The following is a 24,937-nucleotide window of genomic DNA, read 5'->3' on the forward strand; positions in this document are numbered from 1 at the left end:
CATGCTCCCAGCCTCTTCCTCATGATCCAGACTTACTGACTCCATCCTCCATTCCCTCCCATTTCTGCTTGTTGCAGGGAAAACAGGCAGTCACAGTGGCGATGGCTTTTCTAATCGATGCGTTAGGAAAACAGAAGAAATTCCACAGTAAGTTTATGTACGAAGTCAATTTCCTTCATGAAATTTGACACAATGACTCTCTGCTAACTCTTGTAGGGAAATCCAACAATTCTAGTTTGGATAGGAAAACCTGGAATCAAAAAAGTCACAGGACTACTAAGCTTCTGTAGAAAGTCCTTGGGCATTCTGATTACAAACATCACATAAAAGCTCTTAGACATAAGAGGGTGTTTTACATGTTTAACATTTCAATCAAGAAACAGACAAACATGAAGAAAAAGAGGGTATAAGCTGTAACAGTTTGGTATTTAATGGAGTTTATGCCAAAAGAGGTCTAGACAGACAAGTTTTTTTTTTCTTTAGCTAGAAGCGTGGCATATGAAAAAGAAATATGACCTGAAAAAGCATGAGTAAAGGGTCCGAGGTGTGCCACTAAGGACACAGGTTAACCAAAGACACTTTATTTGGCTAGTCTTTAAAACAAAAAGAGATTTTAGGTTGCCACCCATGCTTTTTTATTTGATGACTAAGAAATCTTATCTCATGATTAAAGCAAGGAATTACAATACTGCAAGCAAGCTATTGAGAATAGACAGCTTTTTAAAGACTTTACATTGTCACAATAATGTAGATGAAAATCACAGCATGTGTAGATGACATATATCCCACCTAAAATGAAAAGTCTCCTTACAGTAGCCCCACAAGAAAACGTTTCCAGTTTGAACTTCGTGAAATGTTGATTTTTCCAAATATTTAAACTATAAGACTATTTAGATTTATGGAAAGAGATAATCAAGTCTATTTGATTTTATAGGAGTTAGAAAAATTTCAGTTTTAACTCTCCGTAATGTACCCAAGGCCATGTTACTTAATTTTTCCAAGTATTATCACATCTGTAAGATGGGGATAAGTTATGAGATTATTTTTAAGAATGAGCTATAATTTGTGTCAAGCACGTGAGAACAGTTTCTGCTATACAGTCAGTGTCAACTCAGTGATGGCTAATATTGTTGTTATAGATTACAGAGTCACAGAATCATAGAAACAAAAAAGACTTTATAGCTAGAATCTGGTCCAATTCTTGAACTATTAAGGATGGGCTTGATAATCCTGACAGATTTATCTCTTGAGCTCTACAGAATTAGAAGAGAGAAGCAAAGTTACCATGGCTCATTAAGAGTTGAAGTAAATTATCTCATAAAACTACTATTGTTTATGTATTTCCTTTTTAAAGGAAATGAAAAAGTAAAGAAAGAATATCACCACATATTATGGGCAAATACAATGGACCTTCTTGTTTGGATTTGTTTCGGTTTGGCTATACATTGAAATACTCTAACTGCATTTAATAATTACATTTTGTTTTTCTAGTAAATGGCTTTTAGGTATATTCAATACAGACAAATAACATTAAAGTTCAAAGTATGAAACCAAAATGACAAATACAGTAAAAAAAAGAAATGAACACCTGTAATCATCAGTTTCCCATTGCAAGGACAAGAAATAGGTAACATGATGCTACTTAGAAAAATGTAAATCAAGAAAATTAGACTTTTTAAAAAAATTCTATATGTGTAGAAACAAACAAAAAAAAATCTAAAATATAAGATTCCAAAATGTAAAATATCAGGCTGGACAGAAAGGTATTGGGTTCTACTTTACAGCTCTCTTCATCCACACGAAGTCTATTCCTTCTCGAGGCCACTTTGGGGAGCCACTGAAGAATGGAGGGGCAGGAAGAGATATAGTGAAGGCACTTTTAGGAAGATAAGCATCTAGGCTGCACCCCAAATGGGCTAACATAAAGAATATAGATAGTTTATAGCTGACAATAGGAAAACAGGCACAATTAAAACAGCACAAGCATGGACAGAAAATGATGGGGTCTGGGGAATCTTGGGAGTAATCAATAGTGGACACTAGGGTCTACTCTTGGACTCAGTGACTGTTTTGAGGGGATAACTGGAAAGATTCTGATATATGGGGGAAATAAGGTGATTTATGTTATTAACAACATGTTAGGAATTTCAGAGGGTAAGATGGTTTGAGGAGATATAACTCAGTTTTAGGGAAAGAATTCAATTGCAGTCAGGAAGATAAATCTTTGTAAAAATGAAAGTCAGTTGTGATCATTACTACCTACTCACTCAGAATTTATTAAAATTTAGTAAGCACATACCACTAGCACCAGTTACCAGTCTTGTCCAGGTGGACACTGCTAATTTCACTTCATCATCACAGACTAAGAAACTGTGATTAATTTCTCTTGAGGGCTCAAGGGAACTCAAACTGGAAATTTATGGGATGTTCTTAACTCCAGGATTAGGACCATTTTGAAACTCCCTTAGAAACGCACAAATTCTGGAAGAAAGTATTTCTGATTTTCCTTCCTTAATTACTACTCAACTTTCATTACTAGGATTGTCTTAGGAAGTTATCATCCGTACCCCATCACAGACAGCGAGATCATTTCTGTGGCTAGTTTGGAATCTTTAACCATCTCTGTTCTTGGGTTCATTTTCTCTCGTGCCTGGAGTGGGCCGGCCAACAATACATGTCTACACAACATTGTAAACCGACTATACCTCAATAAAAAGAATACAAAAAGTTAAAAAAAAATAAAATCAATACATGTCTATTCTAGACCAGACTCATACTTAACTTCTTTTAAGCACTAAGTATGTGTCTTCTCCTCTCAATATCATATCTCTTTCAGCTCTCATATTTATCTTCTGTGCTATGTAATCTTGGATTTCCCATAAAAGTCATATTTCTCTAACTCATTTATCTTTCCTCCCAAGTTATACCTTAAACTCTTATAGGACAAAGACAGTGTTTTTGCATCTCTGTTCCTCACCAGGTTTAGCACATCCTGGGACCACCATAAAGTGGGTCTTAATGCACACTCAGTGGTGGCTCACAGGAGCACTGGAGGCTTTTGGCTTCCATTAGCACCTTAATGTAAAATGTGTTAAATGAATAGATAGGTTGAAGACTGGGGTCTTCTGTTATCATTTTAATGAATTTTACCCATTTTCTGATGCCTTTTCTTCTACTTCTAAGTTGCTTGCCTTTTCTCAATGCTTTCTAATTCAGCATGAAACAAACATTTGAGAAAAATATCTTTAGGCAGAAAGTGAATAAAATCTATTTTGAACCAAAATTAAACATAATTTAAGACACATGAAACTTGATTAAGCAAAAGAGGAAATTAAGCATAAGATTTATGAGTGACTGAGAATGTACTGATATTTTTAAATACTTTCAGAAGGAAAAAGTAATAATTTCAAATCTGGTTTTCAAATTATTTTTAACCATAATTATGTGTTTCAGAATTATTAACATTAGTTAATATCTTCAGCTTCCGAACCTGGACAGGAATATACCCAGCCATGTAGGATAATGACTAACAGACTGACTCTCGTTTCTCCAGTTCAGAGAGAAGCAGTAGCCTCAGTTCCACCCGGCCTCTTACAGGTAAAGTGACAAATGTTCTGGATTGCCTGGGGCACTTCTGTTGTGTGTCTGAGTTGGAGTAACTATTCGTAGTGTTTCTTTTCTCCCTCAGAACTCTGCCTGTTTGAATAATTGCTATGGTCCCCTAATTACAGGGCACCATTGTGGGGAATTGAAAAAGGAGACTCCCTTGAAGGCTAGAGCCTAGATAGAAGGCTCTGTCAGTCCAAGCTGCTTGGTGAGAAGGAAAACACAGCTCTTTCTTCAGGGCACATTCCTCGTTCCAGGGCACACGGCTTGTTAACCCGTGCACAGACTGGGTTCTAGCTTCCACTCATCCCCACTGATGGGATACTGGTGAGTATGCACAGTTACCCAGGTTGAATAACTCCATGCAGTGGCCTGTCCACCAGCTAGCATGGTTTCTCTAATTACAATTCAAAGGTTTCTCCAACATCCGAGCCCCATTCCCATCCTCTAAGAAGTCTTCCCTGATCACCAAACATCACTCTTTTCTCTAAATTTATACATAATGTATTTTCTGTGCCACCCATTTATCTTGAACCCTGTCCTTCCTAGTGGTGGCTCTGTAGTGTTTTGACTCAGAGGGGGTTTGAGGGGGCAGCAGGGGATCATATATCTGAAGTTTCTGTAAAGATTTGTCTCCACGTGTGAACCCAAGTCTGACAGCCAAGACAGGATAAATTTGTTCTCAGAAGGAAATATACACTAAATATGTGGAGATTAGAACCTATTGCAATTACAGGACTGCAAAACTAAGCTGCTTTGATTAATGATAGTGAGGCTAACATTTACTGAGTACTTATTATTTACCAGGCTTTTACTAATTACTAAGTATTTTGAAACTAATAACTCATTGAGAAATCAAACAACCTTATAAGGTAGGTACTAACATGAACCCATTTTACAGAAGGGTACAAAAAGAGGTTAAAGAACTTGACCAAAAGTCACACATCTATAAAGTGGTGTAACTAAGATTTGAATCCAGACAGTCCTCTCTCTTAACCTCCACATTATCCCACCTTTAATACTGTGTTAAATCTATAGCATAAGCCTGAAATTTGGTCATTTGATGTGTGGTCTGTATTTCCTATTGCAATTTTAGTGTTTAAGAGGGTATACAAGTTGGATTTGGCACTCACTTCTGTGTTTAGATAAACAATAACCAGGACAAAAAAAAAACCCCAAAAACAGAATAACCAGTAGAAGAGGATATCCTTATAAGCTTGCAACAAACTCCAGGGGACTCTTGAATGTCCTTCCAAGATCTGAGCAGAAACCATTGGTATCACACAGCACAGTGAAGGTTTAGCCATGTGCAATCTGGTCGGGGACAAGAGGGAATTTTCCAGATTTTGTTTTTCTTACCAGGAATAAGAATAAATAGCATAGACAGCATTGCATAACGTTTCAGAGCACTGGAGTGAGCTTCGGGGTGTGTGACCTTGGCAAGCGACCTAATTTCTCTGTTTACTCATCTATCCAGAGGAGATAATATAAACTGCCTTACAGAATGTTGTGCATGTTATTGAGAAAATGGAAAATAGTACGTGAAAAAAACCCCCACAGTTTCAGGATAGAGTGTCCGGCGCAGAACACCTAACGCACTGTTGCTGATACTGGATCCTACCCAAGGCAGGAGTTTAAATGCGTCTGTGAACATGTGGGGTTTTAAGCGAGTTCTCTTACCTCTTCAACCCAATCCTTGAGCACCACCAATTTCCTTCCTGAGTCAATGTGATGGATTGAGTCTTGAATTTGAACTCCAATTCCGTAAAGCACGGGCCTTGTCTAATTGTCCCCATGTCTGTTTCCTATTGTGATTGTGACCATCCTGCCCCTCATTTCAGCAAACCTTTGCATTTAAGAAAGCTCCTGTTTGTTTCCTCTCTAACCAGAACATACATCCTCATCCAACTCCTCTGCCAAACTGAGCAGTAAAAATAATAAGTGAGAGACCTGAAGACTCTACATGGACTGTTAAAATGCTCCAGCAAAGGTGACCCTGAAAAATTATTATGGCATGTTATCAATTAGTTGACACTATGTAGAAAAATAAAGCTAAACGTTCCACTCTTCTGTCCAGTTTTATATCTCATAAATCCAGCTAAAATACTTCATGAGAAATGCGTATGGTAATATCTAGACAGACTTATGTTAGTTATAGTCTCTTTTGGATTCTCAATGGACATTTTAAATATTCGGGCCACCAGTATAGATAATATGCCCAAGAAGATAAATTACTTCAATAGTACTTAACATGAAGAGAGTTAATCTCAAATTTCCAGGGTAGGGGTGGGAACTTCAGCTACTTTTTAATGCACTCAAATTCATAAGGCTAAAACCAAAACAGACTTCAAAATGTTTAAGATGAAAGTCTTTCTTTGAGAAATATTCAACCCATGAGACTAAATTTGGCACAAAATATTCATCATCATCATTTAAATTTTAATATATGGCCTATTTAAAAGCTTCATACTTCAAAAGGTTTTCACATTTATTGTGTCACGCTGTCTTAATTAAGAACTAACTAAAATATTAGATTAGGTTACACCTTTGGATTGTTACAGAAATTAAATTTATATTCCTTTGGAATAAATGTACTTTTCTAGTAACGTTATGAACACGTTAATATACTATTTCACAATAATTACATCTGACTTACCAGTTCTACAAAGAGATGAACTTTTTTTTGTTTAAAATCTTTTTTCTGGAATAATCTTACACAATATAGAATTGAGTAAAAGGTATTTTTAAATGGTAATAATTTAATTTTCTTTAATTAAAAATATTAACTTACAGAAAAGTTGTAAGAGACAGTAATGAGAGTTGTATGTACCTTTCATCCAGCTTCCTACACTGTTCACATCTTAAATAACCATCAGACAATTATTGAAACCAAGAAATTGACACTGATACCACATTATTAACTAAAGTACAGACTATCTTAGATTTTACCAGTTTTTAACTAATGTCCTTTCTCTGTTCTAGGATTCAATCCAGATTCTCACATTGTATTTGTCATGATTAGATTGAAGTCATGAATTTTTGTTGAGGATACAAAGAATACCAAAGAAATCAAGTGCCTTTTTCAGTGCATCATATCAAGGGGTGCATGAAATCAATATTTCTTATTACTGGTGATGTTTAACTCAATTACTCAATTAAAGTCTGCTGAGTTTCTCTATGGAAAGATTCTATTTTCCCCTTATAGGAGACACTTTCAGATTACATCAATTACTAGTCTCTACTCAAACTTCTACCCACTAATTTTAGCATCTATTGGTGAATCTTGCCTTCAGCAATGACTACTTTGACGTTTTAATCCTGAATTTCTATTTCCATCATCCTGCTATGTTTGTTAATCGGAATTCTTGTGTGTTATCCTTCCTCCTCCACATATCTGTGTCTGTCTGTCCATTATCTGTCTATTTATCTATCTACCTACCTACCTATCCATCCATCCATCCATCCATCCATCTATCTATGTATTTATCCATCCAATCACTTATTAATATCAGTATGTGCTCATGGATATTTATTTCACTCTTTGGGAAATAATCCAGTGCTGTCTCTATTTATTTTGTTGTTCAAATTGCTCCAGTTCTGGACAGAAGGAGCTCTTTCAGATTGGTTCCTGTGTCCTTCTGTCATGCCTTTATATTGGGGTTCAATAAACTATGGCCTACAGGCCAAATGTGTTCCTCTATCTAGTTTTTATAAATAAAGATTTATTGGAACATAGCCACATTCATTCATTTACTTATTATCTATTGCTGCTTTTGACCTACTGGTGACACAGGTGAGTAATTGTGACAAAGCTCATGTGACTTGAAAAACTGAAAATATTTACTATCTGGCTTTTATAGTAAAAATTTGTCAATCTTTGCCCTACTTGATTTTTTTTTAAATTATGAACTTTGGATAGTGCCCAAAATGAGTCTGCTTGTCATATTTGAGTAGTTCATTCATAATGCAGAAACTTGAACATATTTTTTCCTACATTATCCTAGCTTAATTAATTATAACATTTTTGATGGAAAGGACTTATTTTTCATGAAAAGGAAGAAATGGATTGTCATATTCTCCTAGAATGAGATGAGTACATATTTAAGAGAATAAACTATAAAGATTAAGGAAATGATGTGGAGAAAAAGATGAAAAATTATCTAGTAAAGGGAGAAAAAGAGAGAAACTGCCCTCTTTTATGAGTTGTAAAGTTTTCTCTATATGTGCAAAGGGCTTTATTTACTTGTCCTCATAATAATAAAAAAGTAACACTTGCCAAAGATGTCAGAGTAATAGTCATTTTTGTCTTGAGTATATTGACACTTATTCTACCATCACACTTCACAATCCTCAGATGATTTACCAAGAGATCTCTCCAAATGAGACCCTAAACCATGCATTTTGGTTTTAAGGATATTTATTAAGCAATGCACCAATGCTAGAATTATATCAAGCACAGTATCAGTGCTCAATATACTTTTATGGAGAGGATTATGACATTCTTGTAATCATATCTGAGTGAACAATTTTTCTAAATTGGAAGTACAAAAGTTAGAATTGTTCTATTAAAGAACAAGTACTTCTTGTCTATAAAGATTTTATCTGAACCAGCAGAGGCTACATCCAGAGGGCTACATCAGTGGTTAGAAGGTTATAATTATTAGAAGGTTAATAAAGGGCAGTCACATTTCACTGGAAGCACGCTTCATCTGGGTAGGAGGAGGTTTCTTCTCATACATTCATTAAATCGACTTTATTTTTTCCTCTAAAATCTCAGCATCAGAACAGAGGTTCTGATGTCCAGGGAAACAGGCCACAACGATGCTGAGGCACAACTCTTAAAAAGTCATATGCATAATTCTGTGTCCATGCAGATCTATGTGCATGTTTCTACAGATAAGAAGTCCTATTCATCAGATTCTTATAAAGGTCGACATTTAAAGGAGGTTAAGAAAAATTGATCTAGATGAGTCTAAAACTGGCGCTAGTTACCTAATTTTTGTACTCCATGTAGGGCTTCAACACTAATGCATGGAATTTTTACATTTTGCTATTCCGCTACCTCTTGAACAAACTGCCATTGTTTACTAGAAGTAAAGTGACAATGAAGACTAACTTATTCCTGAGATAACAAGAGAAGAAAAGTAGGTAGATAACAGACAAAGGGAAACAGCATAGAAAGTCTTAGCCTCCCTCGTGGTTGGCATCCAAATGCTGACAGTTAAGAGTTGGGAGGAAAAAAACCCATAGGGTGGAATTTTTTAAATTGTTTAATTATACACAAAAATACTAGTTGTAATCTGTATTTATCGTAAAAATATACAAATATTCCTGGGCAATTTAACAAAATCCTTTGAGAAAATAGGGGTCAGAGTAGTTGAGAAAGAGTAAGAGAAAGGTTCATCACTGAGTTGGGAACATGGCTTATCTTCCACTGAACTCAGGTAATGATAAATGATGTTACGAGAAAGATATTTTTGGATAATAATCAAACTATAAAAGCATTGTTGCAAAACTATAAATCTTTTCAAAATCAACCAAGCATTTGCAAAAAATGTTTGAAGTTCCTAAAAGCCTAATATCCTTAATATGTAATTTCTCTGACCTTCAGTCTTTTTTTTTTAATTGAAAGTATAGTCAATTTACAATGTTGTGTTAGTTTCTGGGGTATAGAATAGTGAACTAGTTTTATATATGTACACACACACACACACACACACACATTCTTTTACATATTGTTTTTCATTATAGTTATTACAAGGTGTTGAATATAGTTCCCTGTGTTATTCAATAGGACTTTGTTGTTTATCTGTTTTGTATACAGCAATTTGTATCTGCTGATCGCAAACGCCTAATTTATCCCTCCCATCCTCCCTTTAGTAACCATAAACTGGTTTTCTCTGTCTTGCCCTTCAATCTTTAGCTATTTCTTAAAACCTGTTTCCATCTCAGTTTATAAAAACTGAACTTTCATTTATGGTAGCAACTAATTTTTTGTATCTGACATGAGTGATTCATGGTCTGTAACCAGGAGGTAGATTCATTAACCTAATCAATACATTTGAAGTCCTTGAACCCGATTCCTCAGTCAATATTTTCGGCTGTCCTTACTTAGAATTTATGATAATGCCATTCTTTGTTTAACCTGAATATTTTTCAGGAGTGGAGTCCACACATTCCTTTATTATGATAAAAATTTAAACTACTAAACAAATTGTACATTGAAAACAATAATGGGGAACAAGAAGATAAACTGAGAATCTTCTGGAAACCATGAAGAAGGGCTGTTATTTATATATATTCTAATTATGTTTGCCAGCCTGTGTAGTCTAAATAATGCTAAATCCTATAGAATCATCAGAGGAGCTTTCTCTTTCTTTTGTCAGAAAATTAAAAATTCTAATGTGGTTGTGTTACAGTAACTGTAAGAACCCTTTGATATTAAAAAAAAAAAAAATCCAGGTCACTGAGGATATTTGAGAATGAGTGAGAAGTCTAAAAATATATCACTTCTTTCCATCTCCTTGGATATGATTTCTCTGAAGCTAAGCATTTTAGGCAGATGTATTTAATATACTGCTTAATAAAAAGTTCATTATGTTTCATCATTAAGAAAAGCCCCCAAAGTCTCAGAAAAACTGGACACCATGAAAGAGGATAATTAACACTGGAAAAGTCAGAGTTTAGCCACTAATTCTATCTAATATGGCTACAGTATTTGAAGTTTTATATTTCTCATAGTACGTAGGCTTTACTTTAGAAAATTTGGATTAGTAAACAGTTAACTTTTATATATTTATATATTCATATAAATATTCATCAATGCACATAAGTATATTTTGGCTAAAAAACAAAACATGAGCTTTACCACTGAAGTTGAATGAGGAAATTGGAGGGGGGTGTTATTCAACAATGATTCATTAAGTACCCTACTATGTGCCAAGTCCTGATAATCATATCTTCCGTTGGAGTCTACCCCAAATTTGTTTAAAGAATGATTCAAATCTTCTGTATGGTTTATCAGTTTCCATAGTGAGATACATTTTTAACAGTCATAAGATAGTTTTGTGTGTATGTGTATCTGTGTGGGCCAGCAGAAGCAGTACACTGTGACCGGGACTAACATAAATAGTTAAGACTGATCACGTGAGTCACAGTATTTAGTTGTGAAGTATCTAACTTGCTATGTTAAAGGATACATCTAATGATCTCTTCATTTTGGTTTCTGTCTCCCAGACAATATAAAGGGAAGTGCATAGAGCCAGTAGATAAAGGCTTTCCAAGTGTAGATTTGGCCCTGCTACTGACTAACATAGTGATGCTGATAAAATCCATCGGCCTCTCCAAGGTTCCATTTTGTTGCCTGAAAAATGAAGGAGCTAGAATAGAAGACCTTTGAAGTTCCTTCCCTCCTTCAAATGCTATGATTATAAATGCAGTTAATTTTCTATTACATTATACACAGTAAAAATTCAATTAAAAAGAAATAAAAATATCAAAATCATCCAACCGACACTTAGTATCAAATAGGAAACTTTAAATAATTGAGTGGCTTAAATACATAATAAATTATCGGTGCCTTGAACTAAAAATAAATCAATCAGCTAATCTAGACTAAGTGTGTAGAATTTAAAGGGAAATCATCCATATGACTTTACTGAATTCTGAAATATTTTACCAGCCTTACAAGGTGAAAACAAAGTCAAGATTTAGAGATAATACCCCTAAGATCTTTGAGCCAAATTGAATGGTGATGCAAAAAGTATTTACATCATCTCTAAGGAGTCATTCCTTGTGCTATTTCTCTTTCTTTTAAATCTTCCATCCCTACACCACCCCATATGGCTATTTTCTCTTTTATGTAAACTCTAACAGCAATTAAACTCCATACTACTAACTTTGAAGCTAACTCATTTTATCTGACACTGGTAGGTCTTCAAAATCCTCCTTTGTCTCCCAAATAGACTATACTCTTAGTAAACAAGAACTATGTCTTTGACTCCTCTAATCATTCCTACCACAGGGCTCCATTCCATTGCTACCTAATGCAGTCTGGTGCCACTGCAGCTTTAGAACATTGAATAATCAATGGTTAAATTAAGAGAGAGTGAGAAAAAGAGAGAGAGAAACTAAAAAGTATAAATGACTCTCCTTTTACTGAGCTGTTCACTATGTCTTCCAGTGCATTCTTCTATTCAACCTCTTTATTTCCTCATAGTCTCACACCTTACTTTTGGTCTTTATCTTTGACACCTGGACTTTTTAATAGCTTCCTAATTATTTTCTTTCTCTATCTCTTCCTGTTAATTCCATTATAAGGAATGCATGCCATTCTCCAAGTAAAAATCTAGCCTTTCCAGACCCAAATCAAATTTCCTATTTTTTTCGTTGTCTTACTAGACCATTCGCTCCAAAATGACCTCGTCTTTCTTGGACCTTATTTTCCTTTTTTTTTTCTTGGTTTGTCTTATTCAGAACTACCAAATATGTTAACACATATTTTCTCACATAGTACATCTTTAATCTTGAACATTTTTTACATATCTCTGTAACCAAATGGTAAATCTTGTGTGAAATAAAATTCATATTTTATGATAAGACAAGAAAAAGTTAAACAAAAAATTCTTCTCTGCCCACGCTGTGCATTGCTTATCTGCATTATGCATTCACCAAATCTTCCCTATTGGCAGAAATACCTGCTCAACCATAAAGAGTAACATTCTCCTAGTATCGATAAGACAAATCCTTCAAGATAGCCGATCCTTCTTGATCTTGTAAAAGGTCACATGGTGCTTAAATCTGGATTACATAAACTGTCAATAATACGTCATTTGATGCAAAGCCCTCTGTCTCAAAAAACTTATACAACTGTGCCTTGACTTCCAGCGCGCAGAACAGAACTCAGCTTCCTGAGATGCTCTTCCCTGGTTATAACCCTCAAATTTGGCTCAAATAAAGTTTTCCATTTCTTTCTTAGGTCAACTGATTAACTGTTTCGTTGACACTTGAAACTTCTTTCAATATAGTTCCCACCCTTAAATATTTGTTGATTTGGTGTATTAACTTGACAAGAATAAAATGAACATCTGACCTTGCATAGAATAAATAACTACTTTTTGGCACACTGTGGTAGACAGATGGATTCAAAGGTTTATCCTCAAAGGCAATTTATCTGGAGCAATCTTTAGTCTGGGCAAGTTAAATGATGTTAGACTGTGGATTAACATTATGAGAAGAGGAAGTCTATTTTTGTTGACAGAAAAAAATTTTGCTACCTAACGGTAATTAGGGACAAATCAGAGATTAATGATGTATTATTTTCTAGAGCTGTAACTGATAAGCACTAAGGAACGACTTTCTCAACTTTAAACGGTTTGCAAAATATTATTTCTATGCTTTGTTCCATTCACAGAAAATAATGGCAACTGGATCTGCTATTCAGAAAACTCAACATTTATTCTAAAATGTGAATTGTGGAGTTATGAGAATATTTCATACACTCCAAAAGAGCATAACATCTACCTCTATTAATTAGTTTCTCTATGAAAGCCTTCCAGACGATTACAGGCTAACACCACTGGTCAACGCTTTAGGTGCTTTTCATTAAAGGCACAGTGTCACTACCAGACAAATTGCTTCATATAAAAGCACTTACCACAAAGTCCTATAATGGAAGGTTAAGTGCTGTACTTAATTACTAATTTCAACCCTTATTACCTATATTTTGCAATGCAGGCACTTAAAAAGGAACCAAATATAGTCTGTTGGTTCCCGCTTCTCTGATTATAGCATTTAGTGGTAAAAGCATTAGTCCAGCTGTTTTTCTAATGAATAATAACAACAAAGTACTTTTTAAATAAGAACAGTCATGCCATAAAGCGATGCAAAATAGATATGTGAGCCATTTCGATTGAACTCATACATAAAATCACTTTGTTCTAAAAACTAGATGACACATATTTTAAAATCTGTATTCAGTCTCCATGGCATTATTGCAGATCAAGTTCCAAGAGAAGAAAGGTAGTTGGAATTTTCATGGCTTGTTTCCCTACCTCAGCATCACGCTGAAAGGCACACAGAGCAGGTGATTAATAAAATGCTTGATGACAACCATGGTGACGCCCCTGAGTTCTTTACATCATTAACTTTATATATATATATAGGTCCAAACTCCTCACAGGTGCTCCAGTTTTCCCACGCACCGACTCCGTGTTTTACCCTTGCTTGTACCCTTCAGAATGACTGCAGTGTGGCTCACCCTTGATTCATTAATATCTGAAACACTTTTTTGATGAAAAGACACTTTGACTCTTTGATTCATTATAAAAGGTGGCCTCTAAACAGACAACAGACAATGTCTAAAGATTTGCTCCTTAATTATCATGATTTTGCCAGCTTCCAATTTTAAAATGCCGTTTACATTGTTTCTTTTACGGAGCACTCATTTAATTGGTAAATAAGACATTATATGTGTTGAACAACTATATTAGTCTAGAAAAATACACAAATATTTGTTGACTTAATAGTGCCCCAGTCTTGGCTCCTAGTTCTCAAATTAGACATTCATATGTTGCAAAAAGACAGGGAGCATGTCTTTTTTGAACTGTACCTATTACATAGTATCTGGTATGTACACACTTAAAGCGGCTGTTAATCAGGTAAAATACATTAAAGTACTTACAGAAATTTTTAAAACAAAAACCGTTTACCCAACTGCGTGAGCGCCTTAGAAAACTAGGTTCTGATCATCTGTGCTCGGGAAACACACACTATCTTTCTTTTTCAGAGATGCATTATGGTATCACTATGGGAGAGTCCAAGCATAGATATTTTTAACTTAGTTTAATCCAGAATTTCCTAAACTAACTTGCGAGTGGGACGTCCTCTCTTCTCTCACAGGTCACCATTTACATTCTCTAAAACAAAGGCCTTAAAGATACTAGGTTGGAAAGTACGGTAAGAGTGAAAAGTTACCAAACTAAGAAAAATTTAACAAATAAGCTGGTGAAACAAAGCTAGGCTTCAGGAAGCACCTGCCACGTTGTAATCGTGACGGGGTTTATCATTTCACACGTCCGGGACCACTGACTGCGTCCACACGAGCAGAGTCTAGGACTTGTCCTACTTTACATCTCCCATGGTGTCCAGCGCAGTGACGTCCTCTCAGTAAACAGGTATCAATTACTACGTACTTTAGGAAATTCACCAATTTTCTGTTATTCCACTGACATAGTTATTACAAAAAATGCATTTCTACTAGGATTTCGGTAAATGCAATAAGGGATTAGCAGGGCTATGTAACACTGCATGCATATTTAAGTATCTTCCTCCCAGATCTTCCATCCTTCATCTTATTATAGTTGGTAACAGAAGGTGTGCATTCTCATAAATGTAGTTTAAAACCAGGATAATTCCAAGGACATCAATTCAGCAAATATTTATCGTGTCTACTATTTGCCAGTGTTTTAAAAGGCACTGGACATATTATTAATGTGCTTGCTTCTGAATTTTGTCATGGAAAGGGGCTTTAAAATTATATTTAATTCAGCAAATATTTGCAAAGCAGCCAGTTTATAAAATAGGTTTGAAATGAGGCTTGAAGACGTAGATGTTCTAAGTTAGAAAAGGTCCAAAAGGGCACCGCAGACATTTCATTCCATATTTGTGTGTAAATACTAAGGAGAATTGGTCTTTACTTAATAAGTGAGCTATTTCCTCAAATTCTTTCCTTCAAGAAACAAATATTATAATAAAGAAGTTTACCTATACATGTTGGTGATCATTTTTATTGTTCAAAATGAGAATTTCTTTTCATAATCTTTTTTTTTTATACTGTGCTATAGATCTTCTGCTGTACAAGAAACAGCTGTTTCTAAAAGGGATGCAGAGGCAAATGAGACTAACATTCTTAGTAACCTCTTTTGTCCTATAATATGGAAAGGATAATAATTGCAGTAAAATACCTTTGTACCTTTAATTTGTATTTGACTTTGAAATAACATTTAAAAATTGAGGATATCTGCTACCACAAGTAACACTGGCTTAAGTTTCTAATCTGCCTTTGTTTCAAAACCATTATACTGACAAAGCTCATTAATAATGAACAAGATATTTTAATTTTCTCAATAATAGTTTGACATTCATTTTATAGACTTGAAATGAGTAATACAAGTGTCCCAGAATCCTCGTGAAACCCATGGTTAGATGACAGTGAAAACGAAAGTCATTTACTTGCATGTTCTCCTAACTGCTGATTTACGGTGCTACATTCAGTTCCTTTACTACTTCTCTGTCCCATCCCTCCTGCAGCTGTCCTGATTTTCAGCTATGTACCACCATCAAAGGAACTTCTCCTCCTATTGTTTTTTAGAGAAAAGTGTTATAATACTCCCTCACTTAGTTTTAAATTTTAACTTTGTTACTTTTGACAAAGCCTTTCCTTTGTTGGAATGCAAGGATGCAGTAAAAAGAGCTTTGACATGTTGTGCCTTTTGTTGTGTGCATTTTTCTGGTTTCAATGACGTCCTGAATTTTGCAAACCGTAACGTGTGCCTTCAAGTTCTCCTACAACATGCCATTTGTACACTGTATCAAGAACAGTATAGGACAGCATTACAGTCACATGAGTCTAACGTCCAATCAATACTTGATGGTTTCTCAGAAAACCCACAATTGGGTGAAACGGACGCAAAACAATGCTTTGTTTTCCAGTCTGTTTTTCCTACAATCTTCCCCCGATACACATTCACTGGCTTACCTGCAGGGTAGCGCTCGATCACGGGCCAGCTGTCCACCTGTAACGTGGCATTGCCACCACTCCTCGTGAAACGCACTACATGGTATTTCCCATCATTAATGATTGCATTGGACTCTTCGATGGCGATGTCATCAGTTCCAACATTAAATTTAACTCCAATTTTTCCCTGGTGCTGGAAGGGAGGAGGGGAAAAAAAGAGTTGTATGAAGTCGTACTGATTAGTCAGCGTTTAGTAAGAATTACTGACAGGATATTATTGCTCAAGAATGTGCTTCAGAACAACAGCTGCTCCTCCGATTTCACTTCTGAAAAACTCGTGCAAGATTCTTGACATCTGGGTAAACCTGAAGCACCTCTTTCATGGATAATTGATATTCCAAAAGACACACTTTCAAAAGAACTGAGCTGCCTTCTTCCCAGAGGTTGCCACAGACAAGGTGCACAGCTGCCTGTGTGAAAGGATCTCCTTTTATGTTCTCTGACACAGCTCCTTTAATCCACTCCTTCCATTTCACAAGAAAAATGAAGCTTGGAATGCTCCCTTTTAATAACTGGTGATACAAGAGTAATGAAATCTATTTATAGCCAACTGCCAAGGCTCACGATACAGAAGTGACTCTAACGGGTGAGAGTACACACATGGACAGGCATTAATGAGGGCAGTTTTTTAGTCATTATTTACACAAAAAAATCATCAGATGCTAACAGTCTGAAATTTACTCAGTTTCTTTATTTTACAGATGAGGAAACTCTGACACAGGAAGGTGCAATGACTTGTTCAAGGGCACATAACTAAACAGAGGGGTGCTAGAGTTAGAATTCAGTTCCCTTGCTCTTAGTTCACACCTAAGCTAAGATGATGTTAAGATACGGTTATCGAAAATGAGCTCCCTTTCTGAATTTTGCAAAGCAACATGACAAATCGTTCTAAGTACAAAGTTTGTGGCTGTTAACTTTCGAATTTCATGATAAAAGGCAGCAAAGAGAAAAACGTGCTTACGCCCTCTGCCTTTGAGAAGCTTTCTCTAACGGCAGGGCTGCCATGAGTTCAGTGGATTTTTAAAGCATGTGGATTTGCCCTTAATCAGTAGCACAGAATATCCGCACTGCGGGCCCCTGTCAGAGGACCTAACCTCAGACTGTCCATGGCTCACCTTTTATCAAACCTCAGTTGAGAGGAACAACATGGGGGAAAGGGGAATAAAGGACATATACTCCATCCATTCCTGCAGAAATCTAAAATCAGAGCAACAGAAACCTGAAGATTTGGACCATAGCCTCTTGACCTCTTGCTGGATTCTCACCACTGAGCTAGGTGGCAAGAGAATGGCACCCACTCATACTGAGAGTTACTGTAAAAAAATCTTGTCTAACACTATTACTTGAAGGCAAGTATCTGAAGATGTCATTTGGGACACTGATCATCGTCACTGTGCCCTTCTATTTTTCTTTTTCCTGGTTCTCATTGTCCTTGAAGGATCTCTTTCTTATAATAGGTTCGTATGGTTTTTATTATTGGGTGTTTTGATTTGTTTTGGGCTTGATGCACAATATGATTTAAAATCATTATTTCCTTTCTGACTTTGGTTATTAGGAAACTCAGAGTCAGAATGGAAATTTCACCAGCTACATAGACTGCTGCTAGGCTGTTTTCCCCAGGCTTATTTTTATCTTCTACCATACTTCTCCAGATCCTTAGTTTTAAATACAAGTCTTTGTAAGGCATTTCAGGCTTTTTTTTTTTTTTTTTTGGTAGAATTATTCAGGTGACAAACAACAGGATTCCAATAAATACTGACATTTTCTCCAAGGACCTAAGGAGGCTTTTTAAGACTTTTTTATTTTTATTTTTTTTAGCACAGGTCTTTTGTATGAGCACTCATTATTTCCTCATTTTGGTAGAATTCCTCTTTGCTCATTTTCAGTAAATTATTTAACACAGTATACATATATATTTTAACACATGCGTGATCTAAGTCCATTTTTAAGAAAGTCCTTATTTAAGAGGTTAAGTTATCTTTAATTAACCAACACCTCTATATTGTTCTAAGCACTTTACAAATACTAACACCGGTACATCTCCTAACAGACCCAGGAGACAGGTACTATTTCATCTCCATTGGACATATCAGGAAACTGAAGCACAGAGTGATTAAGTACCTTGACTAAGGTCACAAAGCTAGAAAGAGAGAATCCGTGATTCAGACCCAGGCGGCCTGGCTCTAGAGGTTGAGCTCCTAATCATTACACTAGCCTGAACTTCCCGAACACTGGGTCACCCTCTAGCTGCCCTTAGCAGCTGTGGTAAATCTGGTTGTCCTTGGTGACCCATTTCACCTTTCCTGCTAGGGCAGCCTCGTGCTATGCTTTGCAGACTGTACACATGTATCAATCAACGTGCGCTTAAAACAATTTTATAGAGGACAGTAAACAACTGATACGTGGGTGTAACAGGATGTTACAATGGACTCTTTTTGTCTCAGTTTCAGCTGCAATCTTGAAATGACAATAAAAGTAAAAAAAACAAAAACAAAACAGATTGTTACTTTTATTTTACAAAAGGAGGTACAAGACTGCCTCAGCCAGACCTGCAAGGGAGAGCATTCAAAACTGCTTTTGGGACCCTGAATTAATTACCTATTTACATCCCATTAAAGAGACAAGAAAGATTAAGAGGAGGTTGATAATGAGAAGAGGATTTTTGGAGAGAATTGGATGTGATGTGATGTGCAAGTACCTTCAAGGTAGAAGGCTACTTTCCCTTACTTTAAGTGCAGGGGAAAGCAACCTCAATGGCACATCTAAGAAAGTTTGATACTTGTCTCCTGGAACCTGGTGGCAGTTGTTGGGATAATCAGCAACCCCAGTTGCCCTTGCCTGGGATTTGACACTTGCCTGAGAAATCTTCAAAGGGAGAGTCTATGACTGGCTGGTGCTCTGATGGCAGAGCAAGGTTTTACCACACCAGGCGCCACCTGTGCATTAGTCTGTTAGAACAAGGAAAGTGTGAACACTTCCCATGGATCATGGGTCAGAGAGCCAGCCTAGAACTGTGTTGTATTCTATCCAAGAGCGCTCCTCCAGAGAGGGGTGGTCAGTAGTAAAGATAACAGAAAGAAGCTGGAGTTGCAGCGATGGGTGCCCGAGAACTGAGGTGGAAATCCTGAAAGACCATCTGCAGGAGGTGCATTTACCCGCTTCAAGGGAATTGCAGGTAAAGAAATTACAGTGATGTGGTTAAGAGCACTAAAACACTCATCAAAATGTCCCCTGCAAACTGCCCCTCAGAGGCAATTTTAATTGTGGGCTAAACCCAGCAGGATGGTTACTATTGCATGTCTGCCCCTTATCTCATTGCTGAAGGAGTCAGAGGGGAGGAAGAGAAGTGACTGTCCTGGAAGAAGAGGAACAACCCTGCTCCCTCACTCAGTGCAAGTGGAAGCAGCAAGGCAGCCCAAGCAGGGGTAATGGGCTGGCTTTAACTGACGTTGTATTTATTATTACAAAGCAGTGAGTGAGCTGAGCATTACTTATGTCTAAAATATGAACAGGTGACTTTTTTATTATCTAAGAGCTACCGAAGTCATGTTGAGACTTCTCCTAGACTTCCCTGGGGTCAGGAAGAAATACTCCACAGAACAGAGTTAACTTCCTGTTGCATCCTAGGAATCAGCCCTTTCGGTGTAAGAAGTACGTGAGGATATTTTTTCCTCAAGAGTTGATTGTTTTAGCGGCTCTTCTATTATAGACAAGTTTCTTATCCCAGGATAGACTGAAAGAAGTTCTTAAAGTTCCCTACTTGTTCTGATTGGAAGGCTACCGGAGTCTATTTTCATCAGAGTTCTAATCATTAAGGAGATTCAAGTTCTGTGCATAGACACATTACAACGTTAGAGGTACAAAATGCGGCAAACTCTTAAAAAGGGCTTTTTACCTTAGGCCTAAAGTCTTCTGTAATATGGAATGTAAAATGGTTATTTTCTATGGTAAAGAAATCCCAGATTTCTTAGGGATTCGTTTCTTGCCGCAACGTAGTAAAACAAACTATTAAGAAACAATGAGAATTGTTGATGCTGGGAGAGCTTCTGACTTCTAAATGATGCCCATCGTTCCCTGAATATTCAGTCCTTCAACTTCCAATATCTTTGCTATCTCATGGATTTAAACTCCAGAGTCAGCTAGACCAGGACGGAATACCACCAAAGTAGGTTCACACAACAGACTCTACCCTAAGTCAGAGATTTGTTACCCCATCCTAGGTTGCACTAAATCCTTGAAAATTTAAGCATAAATGATAGCCAAAGAGCCAGTTCTTTTTCCCCTTGAAAATACATAAATTATAAAGTAATATAAACCACAAAATATTAATGTCCAGCATATTTAGAGGACCCATATTTATGATTCCATTCAGGGACTCTAAATATTCTCAAAACACACTCTCTTGCATTGACAGGACAGCAAGTCATCTCAATTATATAAACAATAAAACTTGCTAAAGTTTCTTGCCAATAGATAATTACAATTTAAAAGAATCCATTTCAAATTCTTATTCTCTGGGATTAAATGTGATTGTCTCTGACAAATTCTCATGAATTTTGCATTAGCAAACCCAGCAGTCATTTCATTGGACATGTACTGGTCTTTCAATACTGTATCTTCCTTGAAATTGTAACTGGCTCACCCCATAATTTCAAAACTCTATTACAAGAATATCAGTAACGAGGCATTTATAATTTAATGAAGTCTTTCTATGGCTTCATTAAATAAATAGTGACAAAGGTAATTATTGATTTTTTCACAAAAGCTCATTTCTGAATAACGATTACATTATTAGACCAAGGTAAAAGGAAACTTAAAAGATGACACTGAGAAGGAACTTGAAAGTTTTAGCAAGTGGCACCATAGTTAATGCATCTCTTAATTCCATCTGCAATCATATGTTCATTTGAAAAAAATACTTGTTTTAACCAAGATTCAGATTTAATGTATACTCGATATCTTGGCAAGATGTCCTGCATGTTACAGATACAGATATATTTCAATCTATATGCATATGAAATAGGTAAAACAGAATACACATATATAAAGTTTTAGCCTGTGTATGGCATACAGACATGGCCACTGCTTTTTTCCCCAACTCTGGGCTTGTTACTTAGAAGTGTTTGGCTTAAATATGTCCAGGAAAAGAGTAAAAAATTTAAAAATGTCTTTTTTGTTGTTCATTCATTTATCATCCTCTTAGAGTATCGAGCACTCAACAAGATGAATAAGTGTGCAACCCAGGATGGCATATAGATTTGCAAGGAGGCTTGTTTATGGTCTATAAGCTTCTGTTGTGCACGATACAGTCCGAACTCCAGAGCCCCACTTTGGACAACACTTGACAATGCCGTCAAATGCATTCAGTCCTCATGCTCATTTCAGAGGACAGAACACCTCCCGTGGGCCGAGCTACAGCAGCAACAGAAAGGTTGAATGTTATGGTTTGCTCTTCCAGAGACTAATCCTCACCGGGGCACAGTGGTTTTAAGGCCGAGGGGACTCTGGGCACCTCAAGGCACTGTTGGTGGGGTAAGTGACACTGCAGAGTATGTCAGGGAGTCAGAGGCCACCTGTTCTCTCACTTCAAAACACACATACTGATTCAGATCATTGCTAATTTAACCCAAATACATTTCCAAATGAATGACTTAGAGCTTCTACTGGCTGGTAGAGATTGCATTTACCCATCTAGGTGGTCCATAAAATCAAGCAGTGGTTTTGGTCTAGTTATTTTAACCTGGCACTGAGCTGAAAATGTGCACTCCCCCCCCCCCCAAGAAAAAACAACCCACCACTTCAAAAACAAGAGGCTGTCCTGTCTCCCACTTTCCCCATTGACTAATATTTTTCATTTGTTCAGCTACTAAGTAAAGATTGAGTAAGTAATATGAATGTGGCATTTGCTAAGTATGTAGGCAAGACAAACATGTAAAGTGTATTATCTGCCCTTTGGGAAGTTTTCAATCAAACTGGGAAGATAAACCATGTATGCAAATATTCACACCCACCAAAGAGTTGACGGAGGGGCAGGGAGGAGCAGAGCCGCCATGTGGAAGGGGGTTCCAAAGGTCTCGGGGAGCCTCCAACTGTGTGGCAGGGGCAGGCCAGCATTTGGACAGCTGTAATACGCCCAGCAGATACTAAAGACACCCAGGGACATAGAAGCTATGTTCTCTCTGTCTCCTGTTTCCCCTTACAGGGCCTGCATAGCAGAGTGCTCACAGGGTACCAGGGACTGAGCTATATACAATGTATCTACCCCAAACTCCCAGCGGACCTGAGAGGTTAAGTGCTGCTTCCCTAGCTGCTCAGAGTTTAAACAGTGTGCCCCAAATCATATAGCTAATACAGAGCTGGTCCCTGACCACGCTGAAGGGGCTTTCTATAAAAGAATGATTTCAGCTGTGTCTGTGTTCTAGAAAATCTTGAAACCAAGGCATGCCAGAGGACTGACTCAAGAGGAGGGCTACGGAAAATTACACCTTTTTGGCTGATTACACTTCACAGCATCAGACAATACGGAACCAGAAGTGGGTGAGATCTAGGGTGATACCACCTAGAAAGATCGCATTTAGGGGTGACCACCCTTAAGAAAATAGTATTTTCATTTTTCCCATCAAATCTTCACGAAGGATAGTAGACCTTTCTAATATGCCCCCATTCTACCGAACGCTGTAACTCCTTTGATCCCATGAAACTCATCTTGAGAGTGGTATCACCTTGTTGGAAGGTTACACCCATCTCTTGGTCCTCAGACTGTCTAATAAAACTTTGTAAGCCCACGACTGGCCTCCCTCAAGCACTGTTTTAGATGTTAGTTTTTAAGTTGCTGTTTTAACTCCTCAACCATATTACACAGAGCTTGAGGATAAGAAAAAAGACTGACATATTCCTTACTGCATCCTTCATAGTGCTTTGTGGACTACCTCTACGTTTATAATTTTCTAAAACTCTCTTATACACAATTTTCTTTCTTTTAATTGAGATACAATTCACATATCATAAAATTTGCCCTTTTAAAGTGTACACATCAGTAGTTTTACTATATTCATAAGGTTGGGCCACCATCATCCTTATTTAATTCCAGAACAGTTTCATCACACTGCAATTTCCTTTTGATGAGATACATACAGTCCTCAGCACACTTAATGGCTACTCAGCCTCTGTGAGCTCTATTACTATTATTACTCTCATTATTGTTATTCTTACATTTGGAAAACAATGTTTTACTTCATAGCAGGTTGATGGAAGTTAATTAAAATAATGCTTAAACTACATAGCCATCACACTTAGAACACATAATATCTCACTGATCTTTGTAACAATTTGTGAAGTAGTGTATATATTTTGCAAATAAAGAAGTTGAAGCTCAGAAAGGCTGAGAATTGACCAAAGTCAGGGCATTGATCTGCCATTTGGCTTAAGAGGGAACATTCTAAAATCTAATGATGTTCACCTATGGGTGAACTGTCCAATTGGTTGTACTGAAGTAGAGATGGCTTGATTAGACACCCCTCTGTGTCCCCTCCCACCTCAATGATACTACGGTTCTATGAAAAGCCTAAATGGATGGCAAAGCAGTTAGTACAAAAGAAAAAAAAAAGAGAGAAGGAAAGTGCTAGTTAGTTTTTTGATATGAATCAAAGGAACTTACATTTGATTTTAAGTCTTAGATTTTTTTTCAAAATTTATAAAATATATGAGCCTTAGGATTATATTTTTAAATGAGAATTCTTCAATTTACAGGAGGAAAGGGGCTATCCCAGTAGGTCGATGTCTCAGAGTGACCTAGGAGGCTTTTGTAACCTTTTGTAAGCCACATGTGTTCTTCCCCCAGAAAATTATTACCCCTTATCTGCATTGGGGAAGGAGAGACTTGTCTTTATGGGTAAGAACCTTTGCCTTGCCAGGCATGTAGGACTGGTTGGTGGTGGTAAGAATAAAGGTCAATGAGTTCTTCTCTTGAGGACGGACAGACCCTGAGTTCTGGCGGTAACACCGACTCTTCAATGCCTCCATTTCCTCGCATTATCTCTCCTTAGATAAAATTAAATCAAGAATCAGAGCAACGTTGGGATGAAACTGGCCCACTAAATGACTGGTGGGTGCACCTTGGAAAGGAGCAATCACTCTAATGTCGATATTTTGAAACTATCTCTATTTTGTTTATTTCGCTGGTGGAGCCAATACTGCATTATCCTTTATATTTTAAAATATATTCTCAAACCATTATGCAGTTTTCCAGGGTGGCTCCGGCTTCAGAAACATCATGAAGTCTTTTTCATGGCACCTTCCCATAGTCCAAACAGCGTATCTCTCTCTGCATGGTGCCACAGAACAAAATAAAGCTAACTCATCCTCTTGGGGATCAGAGATTTCTCATTGAGATCATTGATTCTGCATTCCCAACCACTGAAATAAATAGCAACCACCATAAAATAGAAACACTCATCTTTCCACGTGTCCTTACAGATAAAGAATGTGTTCTACCATTAAGCTTTTTTCCCTCCTGAATAATAATAAAAAAGCAGA

General features: G+C 36.8%; 1 protein-coding gene across 17 annotated transcripts in view; it reads right to left on the reverse strand.

Annotated features, from left to right (window-relative positions):
* NRXN1 (neurexin 1) overlaps positions 1–24,937 on the reverse strand; it is a 1,021,265-nt gene that overhangs the window by 139,400 nt on the left and 856,928 nt on the right. For all 17 annotated transcript variants that reach the window (XM_074341128.1, XM_074341127.1, XM_074341130.1 and 14 more), the window contains one exon: positions 16,364–16,535. In XM_074341128.1, the coding sequence (XP_074197229.1) occupies positions 16,364–16,535 (172 nt within the window). The remainder of the gene's footprint in view (positions 1–16,363; positions 16,536–24,937) is intronic.

Source organism: Camelus bactrianus, chromosome 15 (genome assembly GCF_048773025.1).
Source record: "Camelus bactrianus isolate YW-2024 breed Bactrian camel chromosome 15, ASM4877302v1, whole genome shotgun sequence".
Lineage (NCBI taxonomy): Eukaryota > Metazoa > Chordata > Mammalia > Artiodactyla > Camelidae > Camelus > Camelus bactrianus.